We start from the raw sequence: 18,350 nt of genomic DNA, 5'->3' as shown, positions 1-18,350 counted from the left end.
TGAGTATGGTCGCGTCTGACTTCACCAGATGTTCTCGGCATGACTGGCCACATGGCAGCTGAGTTGTGTAAGAACAGCATTCTCTATCTATCAAAAAGGGGGCGATCGAGCACACTATATATATATCTCTGTTGATTTATTGCTATGTTGGCTTTCAGTTGTCCAAAATCAATACTGTCGAGTTCTGAGTTACCATCATATCTTGAAGGCGTCTCCTCGAAGGACAACTCGCTTCTCCCAAAATAGTGTTCGCTACCAACAATTGTATTTCTTATCCAAACCGTATTTGGGAAGAATGTAGCATTATATCTCCTAGTTATTACCGGCTTCATTATAGGTCTCTTGGATTTGTTGTGTTCGTTGCGTGGAGGGTATAACTAAATAGTATCGCAATTACGCTTTTGGTCGACTGTCTGTCCAGAGCTTATCGATGATCTGGAAGACGGCGGTTACACCTTTCATGGTATCGTCGTCTACCGCTCCTCCCAACTTCTGCTGGATCTTGTCCGGATGCCATCGCACACGCTCTTCTCTGAGCTTAGCCACGAAGGCCTTCTCTCCGATCTCTTGTAGATTCAGCCCGTTGACAAAGAACTTGCGCACTGTCGCCTCCTCGATATCTTCCAGGCGATTGCCTTCCACCGGCCAAGCTATCGCTGCAGGCGTACCGTTCCATTCCACCCAGGCAGTTGTGTAGTCTTCCCATCGCTGTTCCCAGCGTCGGCGTTCTCTGCGCTCTTCGCCACGGCGTATGCTACGATCCATGTCCTCTTGTAGTTTCTGCGCATGGCGATCCTCTTCGGCTTTGCGCTTCTTTGCTTCTTCGCGGCGAGCGCGCTCCTCGAGTAAACCAGCATGCGTCTTTTCCCACATCTTCTCCCGTACGTAGGCGGCGTACTCTTCGTCTGTCATCTGCTCGAGGTGCCCTGTAGGTCCCACGCGCTCTTTAGGATAAACGTGGACGGGTTGGCCATAGACGCCCTCCCAGTATGCAGCACCCTCATCGTCGGCCATGGCATCGAACAGAGATTCTCGAAATGCCGCTTCTGGGTCCAAGGGTTCTGGTTCATGAGGGTTTGGCGGTGTGGGTGAGCGATGTCGCCTATGGCGTCGGTGGTGACGGCGATGCGATCGTCTGCGAGTATCATCATCTTCGCTATCCCGCTCGCGGCGTCGACGCCGGTCTCGTGAGCTGCGACGAGATCTGTGATGGTCCTTCAGTCGAAGACGTGAGCGTCTTGGAGCTGTAGTGTCTCCTTCGTCATCGTTGCGCCGGGCGCTAGCACGCTCTTTTTCTAGCGGTGCATCCTGCGACGATTCTCGACTGACGTCAACTGGAGATCGAGACTTTGGTGATCGGCTTCTCCTTCTACTTCGATGTTGCTCAGGATTGATGGAGGAGAGAATGTGACGTCTTCGAGGGGATTGCTCAGCTTCCCCCATCATGTGACGGCCGTATAATTCGACGGCATCGAGCCTGTTTCACCTGCAAGTTGAGAAATGAAGGATGTAAGTTGAAGTTTCGATTAGTAGTGGGTCAAATTTGAGAAGCACGGGTCCCGTGCATTTATACCAGACAAATACCTAGGTAGTTTAAGAGGAAGAAACAGCTGCCATGCTACAGCTACAGCTTACATGTTATATTGATCAAAACTCAATGAGAGTAACTAACTCTTTTGATTTGTTAAGTCTTGGCCTGATCGGACAAATTAACATTCGGTTGGAAGCACCAAGTGTGTTTATATAATTTGGGCCTTCGGTTAAAAGTGAAGACTTGAAGTGGTGGACAAATTCAGGGTAGGTCCGCTGATCAGGATCATTGGTTAACTACAAGATGGCGATAGTAGAACAAACCGAAATAACGAGGCCGGTAATTGACCAGGATTCAATTGCAGTGCTACGCAATGCTACATGACTGACAGAGTCGGAAGCACTCATCGCCATCACCTGGAATTATATTGCGATATACCAGCCGCAAAAAGGCATCTTGAGCATGACCATCAGCTCTTGTGGCCATGGCTACCTACCTATCTACACACACAGCCTATGTAAGAATATGTACTTGAGTGTTATAAGGAGTACAGTTAAAGTGTATTACAGTCTCTGAAATTAACAATAGCGGCCTTCAAACCTTGTAATTGTTGTATATTAACAACTGTTGATTCACTCTAAACTGACTGGACATTCTTTCCCCTTAATCAAGGTTGTCTCCTTAGGGGAGAATTTAAGGGTCTAATGCCCCGCAGTAACCAATCGACTGTTCACAAATCGTTACAGGACTGGTCCAGCACTGAGACTATCAATTCAGTCTAATACATCCCTCCAATGGATGTCTGACGACCGAGGCCAGATAAATTTGTTTCCCAACGCCCAACCTCTATATTACCGCCCTTGCATCGTCCTTCGCCGTCGATATCGCACCCTGTTCCCTTGATAAGCGCGTACAGGAATACGCTCGGAGGGAATCACTGGTAGTCGCATCATGCGTAGATAGCTGCCGGCACTGTCATCTCTTTCCTTTCTCTTCTGCCACCCACCTCGATCCTTTGCGCATACCCATTTGACCCTCGATCGACATCAAACCTACAATGGGTGGGATACTTCTCCTTTTAGGCTTATGCGTAAGTCGGACTCGTATACCACCAATACCACCAATACTGACATTGTGCACAGCTAGTTATGGCTCTGGCGTACGTGCGATCATGATAGCCGAATCAAATAACCTGTACATCGACCGCTGACTTGTCGAATAGCTCGTTCCTCGCTGGAGCGCTACCATTGTCCATGTCGCTTTCTCCATCTCAACTGCGACTGCTATCGAGTGTTGGCGTAGGAATATTAGTCGGCACCTCACTTATAGTTATCATTCCTGAAGGAATCGAGGCTGCGACCTCGCCCGCAGAGGCTGCTCACATGCATCGAGTCAGAACTTTGGTGCGCCGAAGCCCCTGGAACCACCCTGTTCTCGCACGCGGCATTCCCGAATCAATTGCTACGATTAGCACAGGTCCAATTCAAAAACGTGACGAGGAATTGAATATTGAAGCGATCATTCGTCGGGTCGCGAAGTCAGCAACAGGAAATGTCCGAGTCGAACGTGCGGATGTTCATGCTGCTGTGGAAGCTGCAGCAGACGTTCCAGCTATACCAACGGCCGCAGATGCCACCGAGGACAACACTCCAGAAAGCAAAGGGACCGAAAAGACAGAAACCGAAAAAGAAGACGGGCATAGTCACAATGAGGATCACGAAGCAGAACACGATCACGAACATGAAGACGAGCACGAGCACGCGCATGCAGTTCCTACATTCGAGATCGGCTTCTCCCTGATTCTAGGATTCCTGCTGATGTTCCTGATCGATCGACTGCCCCGTCATGCAACAGAGAGTCTCCATTCTGCGCCACAGACACGCCATATCAGCCTCGACAACCTCAACGGCGATTCCGCCTCCGTTGACGAGGAAGCAGATGGGTTTTTGGGGTCATTGGCACCTAGTCCACGACGAGCGCGAAGTTTGGCAACGACCACGGGTTTAGTTATCCATGCCGCAGCCGACGGAATCGCAATGGGAGCTTCCTCAACCACTACAGACATGAAGCTTGGCTTCATCATCTTTGCAGCCATCATGATACACAAAGCTCCTGCTGCTTTTGGTCTCACCTCTCTTCTCCTCAAACAGGGCCTATCAAAACGAGCTGCTCGAGGACATCTCATTGTTTTCAGTTTGGCTGCCCCTGTTGGGGCGATAACAACATGGTCACTTATCACACTGCTGGGCGGTGGCAAGGTTGAGAGTGATCATTGGTGGACGGGCATGCTGCTTCTCTTCTCAGGTGGCACGTTCTTGTGAGTTTGTCAATATTACGAGATGAGCCTTCGCTAACGTTGATATAGATATGTTGCCATGCATGCTATGCAAGAAGACAGCGGTAGTCACCAACACGATCATAGTCTTAACGGCTATGCAGATAGCAGCGTCACGACGCAGCGAAAGCCCAAGGGCCCGCAGATGCGTGATACCTTGGCCACTGTGGGTGGCATGCTGGTGCCGCTTCTTACGCAGTTTGGCCATCACCACTAAGACGCGTATATTGGGAGCTTGAAGTATGGGTGGTGAAGTCAAAATTCACAATTCATGGATCGATTCGCTGCTTTTCAAAGCCTCTGTTTCTTTTTTTTTTTGTTGAAGCCGGCGAGCTCTTTTCAACTATTGTGGAAGGGATTGATTAAAATAGACCTACGAGTGACTCGAGTTATTAAGAACAATATCAGGGGATGGGATTTATATGGGTGACATGGGATATCTGGACGCATTTGGTTACAAGAGATGTATAAATAGGGATTCGAGGTGTATTTGGACGCTTGGCTGTGTGGTTGCTTCTCAAAATGAGGCTCAAGTACTCGCATATCAGAATTTCAACTGAGCTTTTGCACAAACCCTTGACATGTCACCGTGAGAAACTGAGGATCATAGGCATCGGATATTCGGTTGAGCAAAATCATTTCTGCCCTGCATTTCGATCTCGTCTGATCCGAACAGAGATCTATCAACTTACCTAGAGCATGGTTTATGCTTGTGTGTCCATGTTCAAACTGTTCATGTTTCATGGAGGACTAATACCAATACTTGCCCAGACTGTAACTAGACTAGAATAGTTACAGAATCGATAAAGTGGCCTGACAATTATTGGATGATTCGCAAAGTGTTCCAAGGCTAAATCACAAACTGACCAGGGGAGTAAGAGGGTCCTGTCCATTCTCGATGTGGAGAGTGTGGGTTTTATTCTCCGCGATTGTAGATTGGCCGATCCGATCCTTTGGTTTGATATTTGTTGTTAATTAAATGGACGACAGAGGGAAAAGAGTAATGACAACAATATCAATCAATTATAACACATACGCTTGACCTTTGAAATCAGCCTCACTAGATAGAAGCACGTTGTTGGATCAAGCGATACAGAGTAAGGAGATGAAAGGGCCAAGGAAGGCGTTCGGCCAAGTCCGCGTACACAGCAAAACTGGTAGCCTTTGCGAAAGATGTGCAATGCCTAGACTGCTACCTTAGTACCTAGCAAGGGGCCAAGCTTTAGACATGACAAGGGTCCTTTTTTGTCCATGTACGTCTTGGTCAAGATTTTGTACTGTACATTGATTGACCTCTAACAGTAGCACTCCCTTTTTCCAAGGCATGATGCGCCGCTAGCTTGGTGCTATAAAAGTTAAATAGCTAGGGCGACAGACGGTTCACCAAGGAGCGACAAAGTTGGCTGTTGACGCCATTGGCGCTTCTGATGAAGATTCCGACGTCTTCTTTTTTCTCCTTGGATCAAGGGGCGCGACGTCAGGTGCTGTTTGACTTGACAGCTTCGTGGCTTGGGCGACGTTTCTGTTAAATCTTGATCCATTTGACTTTGGTATGTAGCTCCTCCTACATCATTCACCGACGTGGCGTGCAGCATCCGTCCACCTGATATGAGCAAATCTCAAACAACAAATAATTACTTCCACAACGCAGCCGTGATAAGATCAAGGTAACATATAACCTCGTATTGATGCCCCGACATATTGCACCTGATCGCCCAAAGATTGTAAAGAGGGGTTCGTCAACACACTCGATGCAAATAACATCCAATCCTGTCTTGTCGTGAACCGCTTGAAGTGTCACATCCCATCACATGGCTAGACTGGATAGGGGAAGGGACACGATGTCTTGCAGCATGTTTGCTTGCAGTGAGTGCTGTAGTTCATCTCAGCTGCGGAGACACCCCATCCATCCATTCTTAAACTGAGTTTTGTTTCCGCGATGGTCTTCTCACATGTCATTCATTGTGTGCATTGAAACTAATCACCTTGAGCCGCAGAACGACGACGCTGTAAGCAGTCGATCACTGATATATCCGATATGGGATGAATCGCACTGTTGAGAACAAGCCAACGGCAATTACTGCGCCAGAGAACCGCGCACAGCCTCCACTGTGCAGGAACCAACAGAAGCTGGCAGCACTGTAATCTGATGAGCACTCTGTAGAGATGTTCGATATAAAGCAGGTAGGCTATGACCTCCTGGACAATCGCTCAGATAGACTTGGCCCCGTTTCACCGTTTGTCGGAATGAAACACTCGTTCCAGAATTTTGGAATCTCATGTTGTAAAGCCAATTCGGTTGCGGACGCAAGATCAAAGTACATTAAAGGGGAAAGGAGACCAAGTGAGGTATGCAAATGCAATGTCTTTGCATTAATGAATCACTGCCAAAGAAGATGGCAAGCGGGTAATGAATGAGTGGTACGGTGCTGTTACAGGCTCTTTCCTTCTCGATTAGTAGTACTTATTGCCGCCCAAAAAATACAATATCTGAACCACCCAAGCAAATACCTCCATCCGTAATCTCAAACACATCACTGTCAAATCCCTTCAACCCCCCAAACAAAAGGAACAAAATTCGAATTGGGGAATCCGTTTCCATTTACGGATTGTTTTTTGGGTTGCCTATTTCTTTCTTTTAGTTGATCTCTCCCTTTACCCTGTTCAGCCCTCTTTCTCTTCGTCACTTCTGCAACTGACCGGGGTTTGATTTACCTCACCACTCCGGCGCCTCAAAGACGGACGGACAAGCCTATTATCCATTTGCACTGGTAAGACAATCTCACTCTCCTTTGTATTCTGTCCCTGCCTGCAGGACGCTTTCAAGACCATATATTACCCCCCCGCCACCTACTCTCTTTGTCAGCCCAGTACCTACCTAGACATCCATAAGCCGGTCACGGCGACACCCGGCATAGCCCTTTTTGAGACTTGCAAAAAGGAAGCAGTCAGCGGTTCTCTTCCCTTTTCCTTGCCTTGTGCCACTGACGGGATGCGGACGGTTCCTAAAAAGAGGGACCTGAACTGTCACGAATCCCGTTTAGCGCCCCCTCGATCCCGCCATTGTCCTTGGCTTGCTGGTGCTGGTGCTAGGCCTGCAACCGACGAGACCCACGCGCCCACGTCTTCAGCCAGTCCTAGGCTTCTTCTTCAAGCCAAGATTGCGATCCTAGAGAGCACAACCAGAACCAGAGAGGCATTCCCGTCCCCGTCCAAGTCTTCGTCCCTGGATGGCATGTACCGCACTGTACTGTACCGCACCATCTGCCAGTCGACTCGGCTCTCCAATCCCTCTCTGACTTAGTCACTATCGCCATTCACCGTTGATTTCTACTTCCTACACCCTTTTCTTTTTCAATATCTGTAACTCCTTTTTACTTGATGCTGGCGCGATCACTTGAATAATGTCCCAGCGCCATCCTTAGTGACCTGTTCAATTCTACATGTGCTGACATCCTCCACGATTTGCTGGCAGAGGCCTCGCATCGGCTCGCTCTCCGTTTCCCCCACTCGCGATCCATCCTCGACGTATCTTCGATATCGACTATCGGCCGTCACCCACCCAATCCGCCTTCATCGCGCCCTAAACTACACCTCTGAGCTTCTTTGAAGTCCTTAATCAACCTCTGACCCTCCCTTTCTACGGAGACTAACCGGGCCATGGCCGGTTACCAAAGATCCATGAGTTTTTCAGAAAGGCGCGGAAGCGCCCTCAGCGACGACTTGAGTCTTAGCACCACCACCAGCCCTATGATTAACCACCGGTTGGAAAAGCTGCCCGAACAGCAACGGCATTTGCGCGGGCCCCCGACTCCCAGCATGTCGACGCCCGCAGCAGACTTTGATCAACAACTTACTGGCTCGCCCCCACCGCCTCCCACGCCAGCCGCATCTCCGGGTCCATCGCATTTCCAACCAGATTGGAGTGATGCTGCCGACGATGAAGACTTCTTTCTCGCCAAAGTCCGCCAACATTTCAAGAACTGTTCCGGTCCCCAGCGAACCAGGGTCTTGGCAGATTTACTAAATCTCTGCACAAGCCAACAATTGAGCTTCGTTCATCAATTTGTCAGCCCGTTATTGAAGAAGGATCCATTCACGAGTCTTCCTGACGAATTATGTCTTCGGGTATGAGACCCTTTAATCTCTATAATCGATCGCTTTGAACCTATTCGCTGACATTTGATATGCAGATACTGTCTTTTATCGACGACCCCAAGGTTTTGGCACGAGCCTCTCAGGTTTCAAAGCGATGGCGAGATCTCCTGAGCGACGACATGACATGGAAGAATCTATGTGTAAAACACGACTACGGACGCCGACTGTCAGAGGTTTACACGCATGCTCCTAATTTCTCCCCAAGACCTTCTGCACAGCCCCTTCATGGACTTGATGCCGACCTCGCCAATATGAACCTATCCAGCATGCGCCCTTACTCATACGCTTCGGGCACCCGGTCTTTTGATGGGCAGAGTGCGTCGGGCAGACCCAGGCTACGGACCTACAAATCTCACTTCAAACAACGATACTTGGTAGAGGCTGCTTGGAGGTCTGGTGGTACCAGCACAACACGAAACATTACACAAGAAGGTGGTGTTGTTACAAGCTTACATTTAACGCCCAAGTATATCATTGTGGCGCTTGATAATGCTAAGATCCACGTATTTGATACCGAAGGAGATTCGCAACGCACTCTGCAAGGGCATGTTATGGGTGTTTGGGCTATGGTCCCCTGGGATGATACATTGGTCAGCGGAGGCTGTGATCGTGACGTGCGAGTCTGGAACCTCAAGACTGGGTAAGTGCAAAGTCGTGATATGCTTTTGACCGCTCACTGACGAATTCTAGTGCCTGTCTACATACCTTGAGAGGCCACACGTCGACTGTTAGATGTTTAAAAATGGCGGATGCGAACACCGCGATTTCAGGATCTCGAGATACCACTCTGCGAATTTGGGACATTCGAACTGGCCTCTGCAAAAACGTTCTTGTCGGACACCAGTCTAGTGTTCGGTGTCTTGAGATCAAGGGCGACATTGTTGTATCCGGTAGCTACGATACATTCGCGCGGGTATGGAGCATTTCTGAAGGCCGCTGTCTTCAAACTTTGCAGGGTCATTTCAGCCAGATCTATGCAATTGCCTTTGATGGCAAACGAGTTGTTACAGGCAGTCTGGACACAAACGTCAGGATCTGGGACCCGACTTCTGGGTATGTATCCGTTTTGAAAAGCACTGATGTCATTTGCTAACATGTAAACAGTGAATGCTTGGCTATTCTTCAAGGCCACACATCCCTTGTTGGGCAACTTCAGATGCGTGGGGACACGTTAGTTACGGGTGGATCAGATGGATCAGTCAGAGTTTGGTCGCTGGAGAAGATGTGCCCGATTCACCGTCTTGCAGCCCATGATAATAGCGTCACAAGTCTGCAGTTTGATGATACTCGAGTCGTGAGTGGCGGCAGTGATGGCCGAGTTAAGATATGGGATCTCAAGACTGGACATCTCGTTCGAGAACTCATCGCTCAAGGTGAAGCTGTCTGGAGAGTTGCCTTTGAGGATGAGAAGTGTGTTGCTCTGGCCTTGAGACAAGGGCGTACAGTGATGGAGGTAAGCAAGATCTGGATAACTGCCCATCAAGTACATTGCTGACTGTGTTAGGTATGGTCGTTCTCGCCACCTGAAGAGGTACTCTACGACCGCCCTCTCACGCTTCAACAGCGAGTGCTAGAGGACGACCCCAGTCGCCCGTTGAGTGCCATGGCTATTGACTATCGCTCTTCACAACCAACGCTGGCCGGCCCCAGCCAAGACGCCTCAGCCCAAGATGTTGACAAGCATGACGCCGGTCCATCAACGGCCCCTTTACAAGGTGTTACGTTCTTCCACGACGACTAGTCTGGGGTCTACTCGAGTCTTGAATGAATTTTCCCATGGCGACCAAATTATTATTAATCATGAGCGCGCCAACATTTCGAGCGCTTACAGTACATGGATTTGACACTTTATCCAAGACGGATCCGGTCATCCGCATTGCACAATGGTTTGATTTCTATTGAATTGCAGTAGAGGCGATAAGGGTATTTTGGAAGCATGTTATCGGCGTTGCTGCATCACCACCGGGTCATAAAACATTATCAGTCATGGGTGGACATTGTGAATCTGCATGAACCATGACCATACGGACAGGAATTATGGGAAACAACCGGAGCTATAGGAACGGAATACGGAGTTGCATTTTGACTTATGAGGGTGGCCTGATTTTATCAGAAGCAGAAGCAGATAGCATTCTGGTTCTTGATATTGCTATCTCAGTTATAATACCAGATCAGCGACGCTACATATAGAAGGATTAGACGTTATTTAAACAGGGTGGCTACCAACAAAGACTCGGTATTTCTCTGCTGATGATGTGCGTTGTTTTGCATATATATGTCGGAGGATATGTCATGCCTCGAATCCGTGCTCATCCGAAACTGCTTATCTGTGCTTTGATCCTGAGAACAAAATCGTTGAGCTTAATTGGGGCCGCCAACAAGCAAGACTTACTGACTAATAATAGTCCAAGGGACCTCCAGGAATAAAATCCATTGTCGTGGCTCGGAGGTAGAAGGGATCGAGCCCCACATCGGCGAGAATTACACCGACGAAAAGATGCGGTAGTTGAAGGGTCTTTGATGTTGTAAAATGGTGACAAGATGGTCAATGTTTGTATTCAAAAGACTCTCAGAACTCGACACAGGTTCTTGAGATCATATGTAGTCTCTCTCAAAAGAGGAGAATATAAATTGATCTCTTATAACTGTTCAAAGTAAACATCGGGCATGTATACATCACGTGCCAGCTAAGCCTATCTCGGACTAGGTCTACCAACAATTGGAGGCCAAGCTCAACGCTCCAACCGCTCAACAGCGACTTTTTCTGAGCTCCATCCAGCCAAGTCGCAGTTATCAACTCGACAACGTCCTGATCCCTCAATTGATCCAGCGGCACTTCTATAACCACGATGTTGTCTCGAGCTCTCCGATTCCCCAGGGCTGTGCCTATGCGCACCAAGCTCGCCGCTCCCGCTTATACCGCTGTTCGCTCTGTCACCACCGACGCTGCCTCTGCGTCCCTGAGCCACTCAGTCCCCAAGGTGAGAAGTGAAAATGCGCAACTTTCCGTCCCACCAGGGTCCTCCGGAATGCCCTCGCCCGCCACCTCGTCTTTCCCCAATGCGCCTTCGACTCGTTGCTAATACTCGGGATCGAATAGTCCGATGACGAGCCTTTCTCCGTCAACCTCAGCGATGAGAGCTTCGAGACTTATGAGCTGGACCCCCCTCCTTACACCCTGGAGGTGACCAAGAAGGAGTTGAAGGATATGTACCGCGAGATGGTTGTCACCCGGTATGCAACATCAATTCATGGGACCAAAAGACGCACTTTGCTAATAATCCCGCAGACAGATGGAGATGGCTGCCGATCGTCTGTACAAGGAGAAGAAGATTCGTGGTTTCTGCCATCTGTCTACCGGACAGGAGGCCGTTGCCGTTGGTATTGAGCATGCCATTACTAAGGAGGACGACATCATTACCGCCTACCGATGCCACGGTTACGCCCTTCTCCGTGGCGCCTCCGTCCGATCCATCATCGGTGAGCTGCTCGGCCGACGTGAGGGTATCTCATACGGCAAGGGTGGTTCCATGCACATGTTCGCCAAGGGCTTCTACGGCGGTAACGGTATCGTCGGTGCTCAGGTCCCCGTCGGTGCCGGTCTTGCCTTTGCTCACAAGTACAACAACAACAAGAACGCTTCCATTATCCTCTACGGTGATGGTGCCAGCAACCAGGGTCAGGTCTTTGAGGCTTTCAACATGGCCAAGCTCTGGAACCTTCCCGCTCTCTTTGGTTGCGAGAGTAAGTCAATCACTTCTGTTTGTCTGGAAAAAATGCTAACTACCACGCAGACAACAAATATGGTATGGGTACTGCTGCTGCTCGTTCTTCTGCCTTGACCGACTACTACAAGCGTGGTCAGTACATCCCTGGTCTCAAGGTCAACGGTATGGATGTCCTCGCCGTCAAGGCTGCCGTCAAGTACGGTAAGGAGTACACCGCTGCCGACAAGGGTCCTCTCGTCCTCGAGTACGTCACCTACCGATACGGTGGTCACTCCATGTCCGACCCCGGTACCACCTACCGAACCCGTGAGGAGATTCAGCGCATGCGCTCCACCAACGACCCTATTGCCGGACTCAAGCAGAAGATTCTGGACTGGGAGATCACAACTGAGGAGGAGCTTAAGAAGATTGACAAGGAGGCCCGCGCCCACGTCAACGAGGAGGTCGCTGCTGCTGAGGCCATGGCTGCGCCTGAGGCCAAGCCCGAGATTCTGTTCGAGGATATCTACGTCCGAGGATCCGAACCCGAGTACATCCGTGGACGTATTCCTGAGGAGAACCACTACTTCCAGTAGGGGGGTTGAGAGCGAAATCGTATCACCATAATGATTCTAGCACTTGTTGCTTGTTGTAATATACATCCATGATCTATCTAGAAAGAGGCCTGGCACGGTCCGAAAATGGAGAAGGGCGAGGACCCAGGATTGCTTTTTTTACGTGTAACTCATGGATGTCTTTTGTCTTAATGCGGCTCATATCAACATTTTTTCCTCAGAATGTCCTAACATCATGAAATTGTCAAGTCAGCTCGGTCTATCTTGGCCGAGGACACAAGAGCTTGCAGGCGCCCCTCCTACCCTCCAAGAACCCCAACTGCGCTAAATAAATTTGATGAGCGCCTTGCCTGATTTAGAGATGACCGAGTGCACGTCCTGCTTGTCCCAGGCAACCGAGTCACGTGTTGCAGGCATCTCCCGCGTTTGAGTCGCACCTGCTGTCGCGAATGGCAGGTATTAATTTACGCGATAGGTTGCCTAGCCGGCGCGTCATGCTACCTGGTATCAGCTCGACTCGTGGGCTTACAATTGCCCATTTACTTCGCCAGAACACCGCAAAATTAATACTCAGACCTGTAACCTGTCGCTACCTGTGTTTGTTACCTTTGAAAGCATCACAGAATCTGGGCATCATGGCACCTAAACAAGCGACACTCGGGTATGTCAAGTCCGGCCAGAGCACAATTGGGTGCGTGTGGGGGATAACCTCAAATCTGCAAGACTCAATTACTGACCAAGACCAATTTTATCGTACAGCAAATTCTTTGGAGCAAAGAATGCGTCAGCTCCTCAGCAAACAAAGCTTTCCTTCAGCACCAAGCCTAAGAAGGAAGCAGTGAAGCAAGAGGAGGAGGAGGAGGAGGAGGAGGAGGAGGCTGATGCGAAGGTTCAGTCAAGCCCAGGCTCAGATAAAGGTAATGATTTGTTTTGGAAAATATCAACGATATCCTAATATTGAAGCTAGAAACAAAGAAGCGAACTCGTTCAAAGAAAACAGAACCCGAACCGACCCAAATTAAGAAAGAGGAAATCGATGACGATAGCGATGGACCTGTCACCAAGCGAGCACGTCGAACTCGGAAGCGAGTCGAAGAGGATGAGGATGATGAGATGATCGAAGAGCCCGTTGAGAAAAAGGAATCTGTCTCTCCCAAGAAATCAAAGTCGTCGAGCCCACCGCCGAAGTCACCAAAAAAGCCCAAAGCCAAGTCCAAAGCCAAGCCTAAAGCAAAGGCTGTTAAGGAGCCCATCCCTGAGGAAACACCCGAGTCTGCCTCAGAGGAAGCCTCAATTGCATCTGCTTCGGAAGCAGAAGGTGAGGAGGATGTTGACGAGAAGCCCGAAGTTGCTGCCAAAGCTCGCGAGAAGGCTCAGACAAAATTCAAGACGAAAGCTAACGACCCTTACCCCGACTGGCAGCCTGGTACCCCTGTTCCGTATGCCGCTCTATGTACAACCTTCTCGCTTGTCGAGATGACCACCAAGCGTCTGATCATTATGGAGCATTGCTCCCTCTTTCTTCGTCAAGTCATGCGGCTGACGCCTGATGATCTTCTACCCACTGTCCTGCTGATGATCAACAAGCTGGCCCCTGATTATGCTGGCATCGAGCTGGGAATTGGCGAATCCTTGATCATGAAAGCTATCGGCGAAACCACTGGAAGAAGTCTCCAGGTGATCAAGGCTGACCAGAAGGACATTGGTGATCTTGGATTAGTAGCTGTGAAGAGTCGATCAACGCAGCGGACTATGTTCAAACCCAAACCTCTGACTGTCAGGGGTATCCACCAAGGCCTGATGAACATTGCTACCGTTACCGGAAACGGCGCTCAGGGCCGTAAGGTTGATGGTATAAAGAAGCTTCTTGCTGCAGCTGACGCAAACTCTACCGGCAAAGTTGATATTACCAAGGACAAGGGTGGACCAAGTGAGGCCAAGTTCATTATTCGATTCTTGGAAGGAAAGCTGAGACTTGGTCTTGCTGAGAGAACTGTCTTGGTTTCTCTTGCTCAAGCTATTGTTGCTCATGAAGCATACACCAAGGATAAGGCACCTAGTGCGACCGATCTGGAGAAGGGCGAGGCAATTCTCAAGACAGTTTACAGGTAAGCAAGGTTTGTCAACGAGAAAACCACATGCTAACGAAATGTAGCGAGCTCCCTAGTTACGATGTTATCATTCCCGCCATTCTTGAACATGGTATTATGAAGCTACGAGATACCTGCAAGCTCCGACCTGGTGTACCGCTGAAGCCCATGTTAGCTAAGCCGACCAAGGCCATCACTGAAGTTCTTGATCGATTCGAGGGGCAGAAATTTACGTGCGAGTACAAGTACGACGGTGAAAGAGCACAAATTCACTATGTGGCCAAAGATGCACCTCAGGAACTGAACGAAGCGAGTCAGGGTGCGGCAAAGGAGGTGGCAGCTGGTGTTGCTAGCATCTTCTCCAGAAATTCCGAAGATCTCTCCAGAAAGTATCCCGATATCCTGGCCAAACTTCACACTTGGGTCAAGCTTGATACCAAGAGCTTCGTCCTGGATTGTGAGACTGTGGCTTGGGATGTCGACGAAAAGAAGGTATTGCCCTTCCAGCAGCTCATGACACGCAAGAAGAAGGATGTCAAGGTTGAAGATGTCAAAGTCAAGGTCTGCGTGTTTGCATTTGATCTCCTGTATCTCAACGGAGAAGCCGTCGTTGAGAAAGCCCTTCGCGAGCGACGTGAGCTTCTGCAGACCGCTTTCAACCCAGTAGAGGGTGAATTCGCCTTTGCTACCCACATGGACGGCCAGGAGCTGGACGAGATCCAAGTTTTCCTGGACGAGAGTGTCAAGGCATCTTGCGAAGGTCTCATGGTGAAGATGTTGGACGGGGATGAGAGTGGATATGAGCCTAGCAAGAGAAGTCGCAACTGGCTCAAGGTATGACATCTATTAATACCATCTGTCAAGAACGGAATGGCTAATCATTTTCACAGATCAAGAAGGACTATCTCTCAGGTGTTGGCGATTCGCTGGATCTTGTTGTTCTCGGCGCGTACTATGGCAAGGGCAAGCGTACCTCTGTCTATGGTGCATTCCTTTTGGCCTGCTACAACCCCAACTCGGAAAAATACGAAACTGTCTGCAACATTGGAACAGGATTTTCGGAGCAGGTTTTGGAAGACTTGCACAAGCAACTCTCCGAGATCACTATTGACAGGCCCAAGCCCTTCTACTCACACTCTTCTGGTGGCCAGCATCAGCCTGATATTTGGTTCGAGCCTAAATATGTGTGGGAGGTCAAGACAGCAGACTTGACCCTCAGCCCGCGTTACAAGGCTGGTGCTCAAGAAGGCGTTGACCCATCCGGTAACAAGGGTATCAGTCTTCGATTCCCGCGTTTCATCCGCGTACGCGATGATAAGAAGGCTGATGCTGCCACAACAAGTCGACAGGTTGCTGAAATGTACCGCAAGCAGGAGAGCGTGACGAAGAATAAGGGCCCCTCGGTTGATGATGATTTCGAGTATTAGATTTGACGTCTGGTGGAATGGTGTTCGGTGGTCACATTCAATATTATCACGGACTTATGAAGCAAGGTAATGCATGCTTCGAAATAAAATGTAATGACATATTCAGTCTCAATGACTTGACCAAACGTAAATGACAGTGCATAATAGTTGAAGAGCCTAGGCAGTTGACACGCTGAACGAACTAAAAGTACAACTGGGACGGCGATTGTTTTCACCCGAAGTTCCAAGCGTTTATATAACCCCTTTCCTCTCTAAGCTACCGCTCAAGTTTCCAGGTTTTCGATATGACTTGTGATCCTTGCTATCTTTACTGATTCAACGACGCGAGTGTGTCAAGTACATCTTCCAGCGTGTCCGCCTCAGGACCATCTTTTCCAGCCTGTTTGGCAAGCTGAGCTGCAATACCATGAATGGCAGCAATGGAGTGTTGGTACCTCTGCCGCATACCCGAATTGGCTTCAACGAGTATCGCGCAGCAGAACTGCAAAGCTGCAACCAGTGCTTCCTGAGAGAGGGGTGAAAGTCCGGAATCAGGGATGTCCCATGCAGCTACAGAGGTGATCAGATCCATCCAACTTTCAGGTACGCCACTGGTTTCTTGCTCGACTATCGGAAGCAGGACACGGACAATGTCAATAGCTCGCGATGCATCCTGCTCCCGACAGGCTCGAGGATGCTGAAGAATCGAGCCGAGATCGTGAGTAAGTATTGTCCAACCATCATTAGCGAGCAATAGTTCGCAACCTTGAGGCACCGCAATCAAGCCTTCGAGGGCGACAAGGACTGCAGATCTAAAGTCGAGCTTGTCTTGTGAGCTGGATTTGTAAAGATCCATAAACATGTCCGTCAATCCTGTTGCTTCTTTCCGTAGGGTGTCATTCTCTTCCTCTCGTAACCAGAGTGCCAAAGTCCGCACGGCAGAAAGTATGAGCATATCGTCATCAGCGTTGTCCTTCATCGAGTCCCAAGCCAGCGTATGGTGTTTTCCTGCCGAGGTGTCCGTTGTACCAGTTCGTGCATCAGGGTGCAGGCCCATGGCTCCAGCAACGGAGGCGTCCCACCGGTCACGTAGATATTCAGCTGTGAGGGACATTGTCTCAGTGACGCCCGTACGGAGCTGAAGGAGATTATCTGGGGTCATGAAAAATGTTTCCAAAGATTCGTCTTCGAGACATTCCACAAGATATCCGATGAAGATGGAGATGACATCGAAAGCTGATGTGAGTCGTGTTGATGCCTTGGGATACTCGGGCTTGTTTAGCTGTTCTAGGAGACTAGGGGCAGAGGCTCGTATATCAATGAGGAGAAGGTTGATGAGTAGATAAGAGAAAGCCTTTTCTTCCTTTCTATCGTCTGTGAAAATGAGTTTGCGAGCCTCAGTTGGGAAGGCCTGAAGTATTGAAGCGGTTGCGTTAGTATAGGCTGCACGAGCTTCTGGTGTTGGCCTGCTTGTGACAAGTTTTCTAATATGATTGACAACGTTCTTGAGCCATTTGGGCTGTCTAGGCAGGATCTAGATTATTGATTAGTGATATTGTTTGCCAGTGGGACGGATCACATACGATAGAGTTGGCGTGTCTGAGAAAGTAACCAAGAAACTCGAGAAGCGTCACTCCGTCAGTTCCGGTGAACGACGAGACTAGACTTTGGAGTGTGTCATCAACTTGCTTAGCTAGTGCAGTGTGGTCTTCAACGCCAGTCATGGAGTTGAGCCATGCAAAGCAGAGTATGTCGAGAACCTGCGCATGATTGGGCGCGATCTCAGTGAGGGAGCTAAAGTCTTCTATCTTGATAAACGCTTGCGCTCCTTGTTGAGAGCTGACAAGAGTATGCAGTAGCTGAAGAATCAACTTTGTAGTATCATCAGAGCTGATTTGCACAGTCAGTATTTGATAGTAAACTTGATTGGGCGTTGTACCTACCTATATAGGACTGCGTTGACGAGGAGAGGGATTCTGTTGATGAACTTGACATCGCTTGTCGCTTGGTCAGGGAGTAGAATGGCGAATATATGTAGAACAGACACAACCAAGTCAAGCATCTCTTTTGAGTTCTTGGTAGAAGGGTTTGAACCTGTTCGCAGCAGGCGATCGAGAAACTTTGGTGAAAGACTTGACCACAAGCTCTGTACTGTTTGCTCATCTTGTCTTAGCTTCTCTGAGCCATCGAGGATGGACTTGAGGAGTGCTAGTCCTACAAATCTTTGCGTATCATCTTTTGCTTTCAGGAGAGACAGTATCTTGTTGATATCTGCGGGCTGAGAAGCTGTAGTAGGTGTAGTCTCACCCATCTTTACTGCGATGCTATTTCGGGTATATAGCTTTGATAGATGGACTTCCTTTTATAGTTTGCTATGAGCAATCTAATTTATTGCAAGTATAGCACGTAAACCCTGATTTAATATTGGGATACACTTGAGGTAGTCGGGAGCAGGTAGTTGTTAAGAAGAGTTCGTGTTGATGGACTTGCAATAGGTAGCTTTGTCAGACCCACTATTCCTAGATTGCATAGGCCGTATTCTAGAAAG

At 49.1% G+C, this 18,350-nt stretch overlaps 6 protein-coding genes across 6 annotated transcripts, besides 1 other annotated feature; 4 read left to right on the top strand and 2 right to left on the bottom strand.

The window, feature by feature from the left end:
• Positions 1-393: 393 nt before the first annotated feature.
• On the bottom strand, positions 394-1,443 carry FPSE_03550 (uncharacterized protein; the record flags this gene model as incomplete). The annotated part of the gene is made up of 1 exon (XM_009256669.1): positions 394-1,443. One exon carries the CDS (start codon positions 1,441-1,443, stop codon positions 394-396), a length of 1,050 nt encoding a protein of 349 aa, XP_009254944.1.
• Positions 1,444-2,588: 1,145 nt separating this feature from the next.
• FPSE_03551 (uncharacterized protein) lies at positions 2,589-4,083 on the top strand (the record flags this gene model as incomplete). Its single annotated transcript, XM_009256670.1, has 4 exons — positions 2,589-2,621; positions 2,674-2,690; positions 2,754-3,848; positions 3,897-4,083. 4 exons carry the CDS (start codon positions 2,589-2,591, stop codon positions 4,081-4,083), a joined length of 1,332 nt encoding a protein of 443 aa, XP_009254945.1.
• A 3,443-nt stretch (positions 4,084-7,526) lies between these two features.
• Positions 7,527-9,765, top strand: FPSE_03552 (uncharacterized protein; the record flags this gene model as incomplete). The annotated part of the gene is made up of 5 exons (XM_009256671.1): positions 7,527-7,994; positions 8,060-8,664; positions 8,715-9,077; positions 9,129-9,477; positions 9,529-9,765. The coding sequence occupies 5 exons, from the start codon at positions 7,527-7,529 to the stop codon at positions 9,763-9,765; spliced, it is 2,022 nt and encodes a 673-aa protein (XP_009254946.1).
• A 1,108-nt stretch (positions 9,766-10,873) lies between these two features.
• On the top strand, positions 10,874-12,327 carry FPSE_03553 (uncharacterized protein; the record flags this gene model as incomplete). Its single annotated transcript, XM_009256672.1, has 4 exons — positions 10,874-11,005; positions 11,125-11,258; positions 11,314-11,768; positions 11,819-12,327. The coding sequence occupies 4 exons, from the start codon at positions 10,874-10,876 to the stop codon at positions 12,325-12,327; spliced, it is 1,230 nt and encodes a 409-aa protein (XP_009254947.1).
• A 614-nt stretch (positions 12,328-12,941) lies between these two features.
• FPSE_03554 (uncharacterized protein) lies at positions 12,942-15,823 on the top strand (the record flags this gene model as incomplete). The annotated part of the gene is made up of 5 exons (XM_009256673.1): positions 12,942-12,997; positions 13,066-13,223; positions 13,274-14,414; positions 14,462-15,230; positions 15,287-15,823. The coding sequence occupies 5 exons, from the start codon at positions 12,942-12,944 to the stop codon at positions 15,821-15,823; spliced, it is 2,661 nt and encodes an 886-aa protein (XP_009254948.1).
• Positions 13,154-13,184: a microsatellite.
• Positions 15,824-16,130: 307 nt separating the features above from the next.
• Positions 16,131-18,113, bottom strand: FPSE_03555 (uncharacterized protein; the record flags this gene model as incomplete). Its single annotated transcript, XM_009256674.1, has 3 exons — positions 16,131-17,336; positions 17,386-17,692; positions 17,746-18,113. 3 exons carry the CDS (start codon positions 18,111-18,113, stop codon positions 16,131-16,133), a joined length of 1,881 nt encoding a protein of 626 aa, XP_009254949.1.
• Between the last annotated feature and the right edge of the window lie 237 nt (positions 18,114-18,350).

The sequence above is a fragment of the Fusarium pseudograminearum genome, chromosome 3 (genome assembly GCF_000303195.2).
Source record: "Fusarium pseudograminearum CS3096 chromosome 3, whole genome shotgun sequence".
Classification (NCBI taxonomy): Eukaryota; Fungi; Ascomycota; class Sordariomycetes; order Hypocreales; family Nectriaceae; genus Fusarium; species Fusarium pseudograminearum.
The sequence above is the reverse complement of the archived record's forward strand: the minus strand, read 5'-3'. Positions and strand labels throughout refer to the sequence as shown.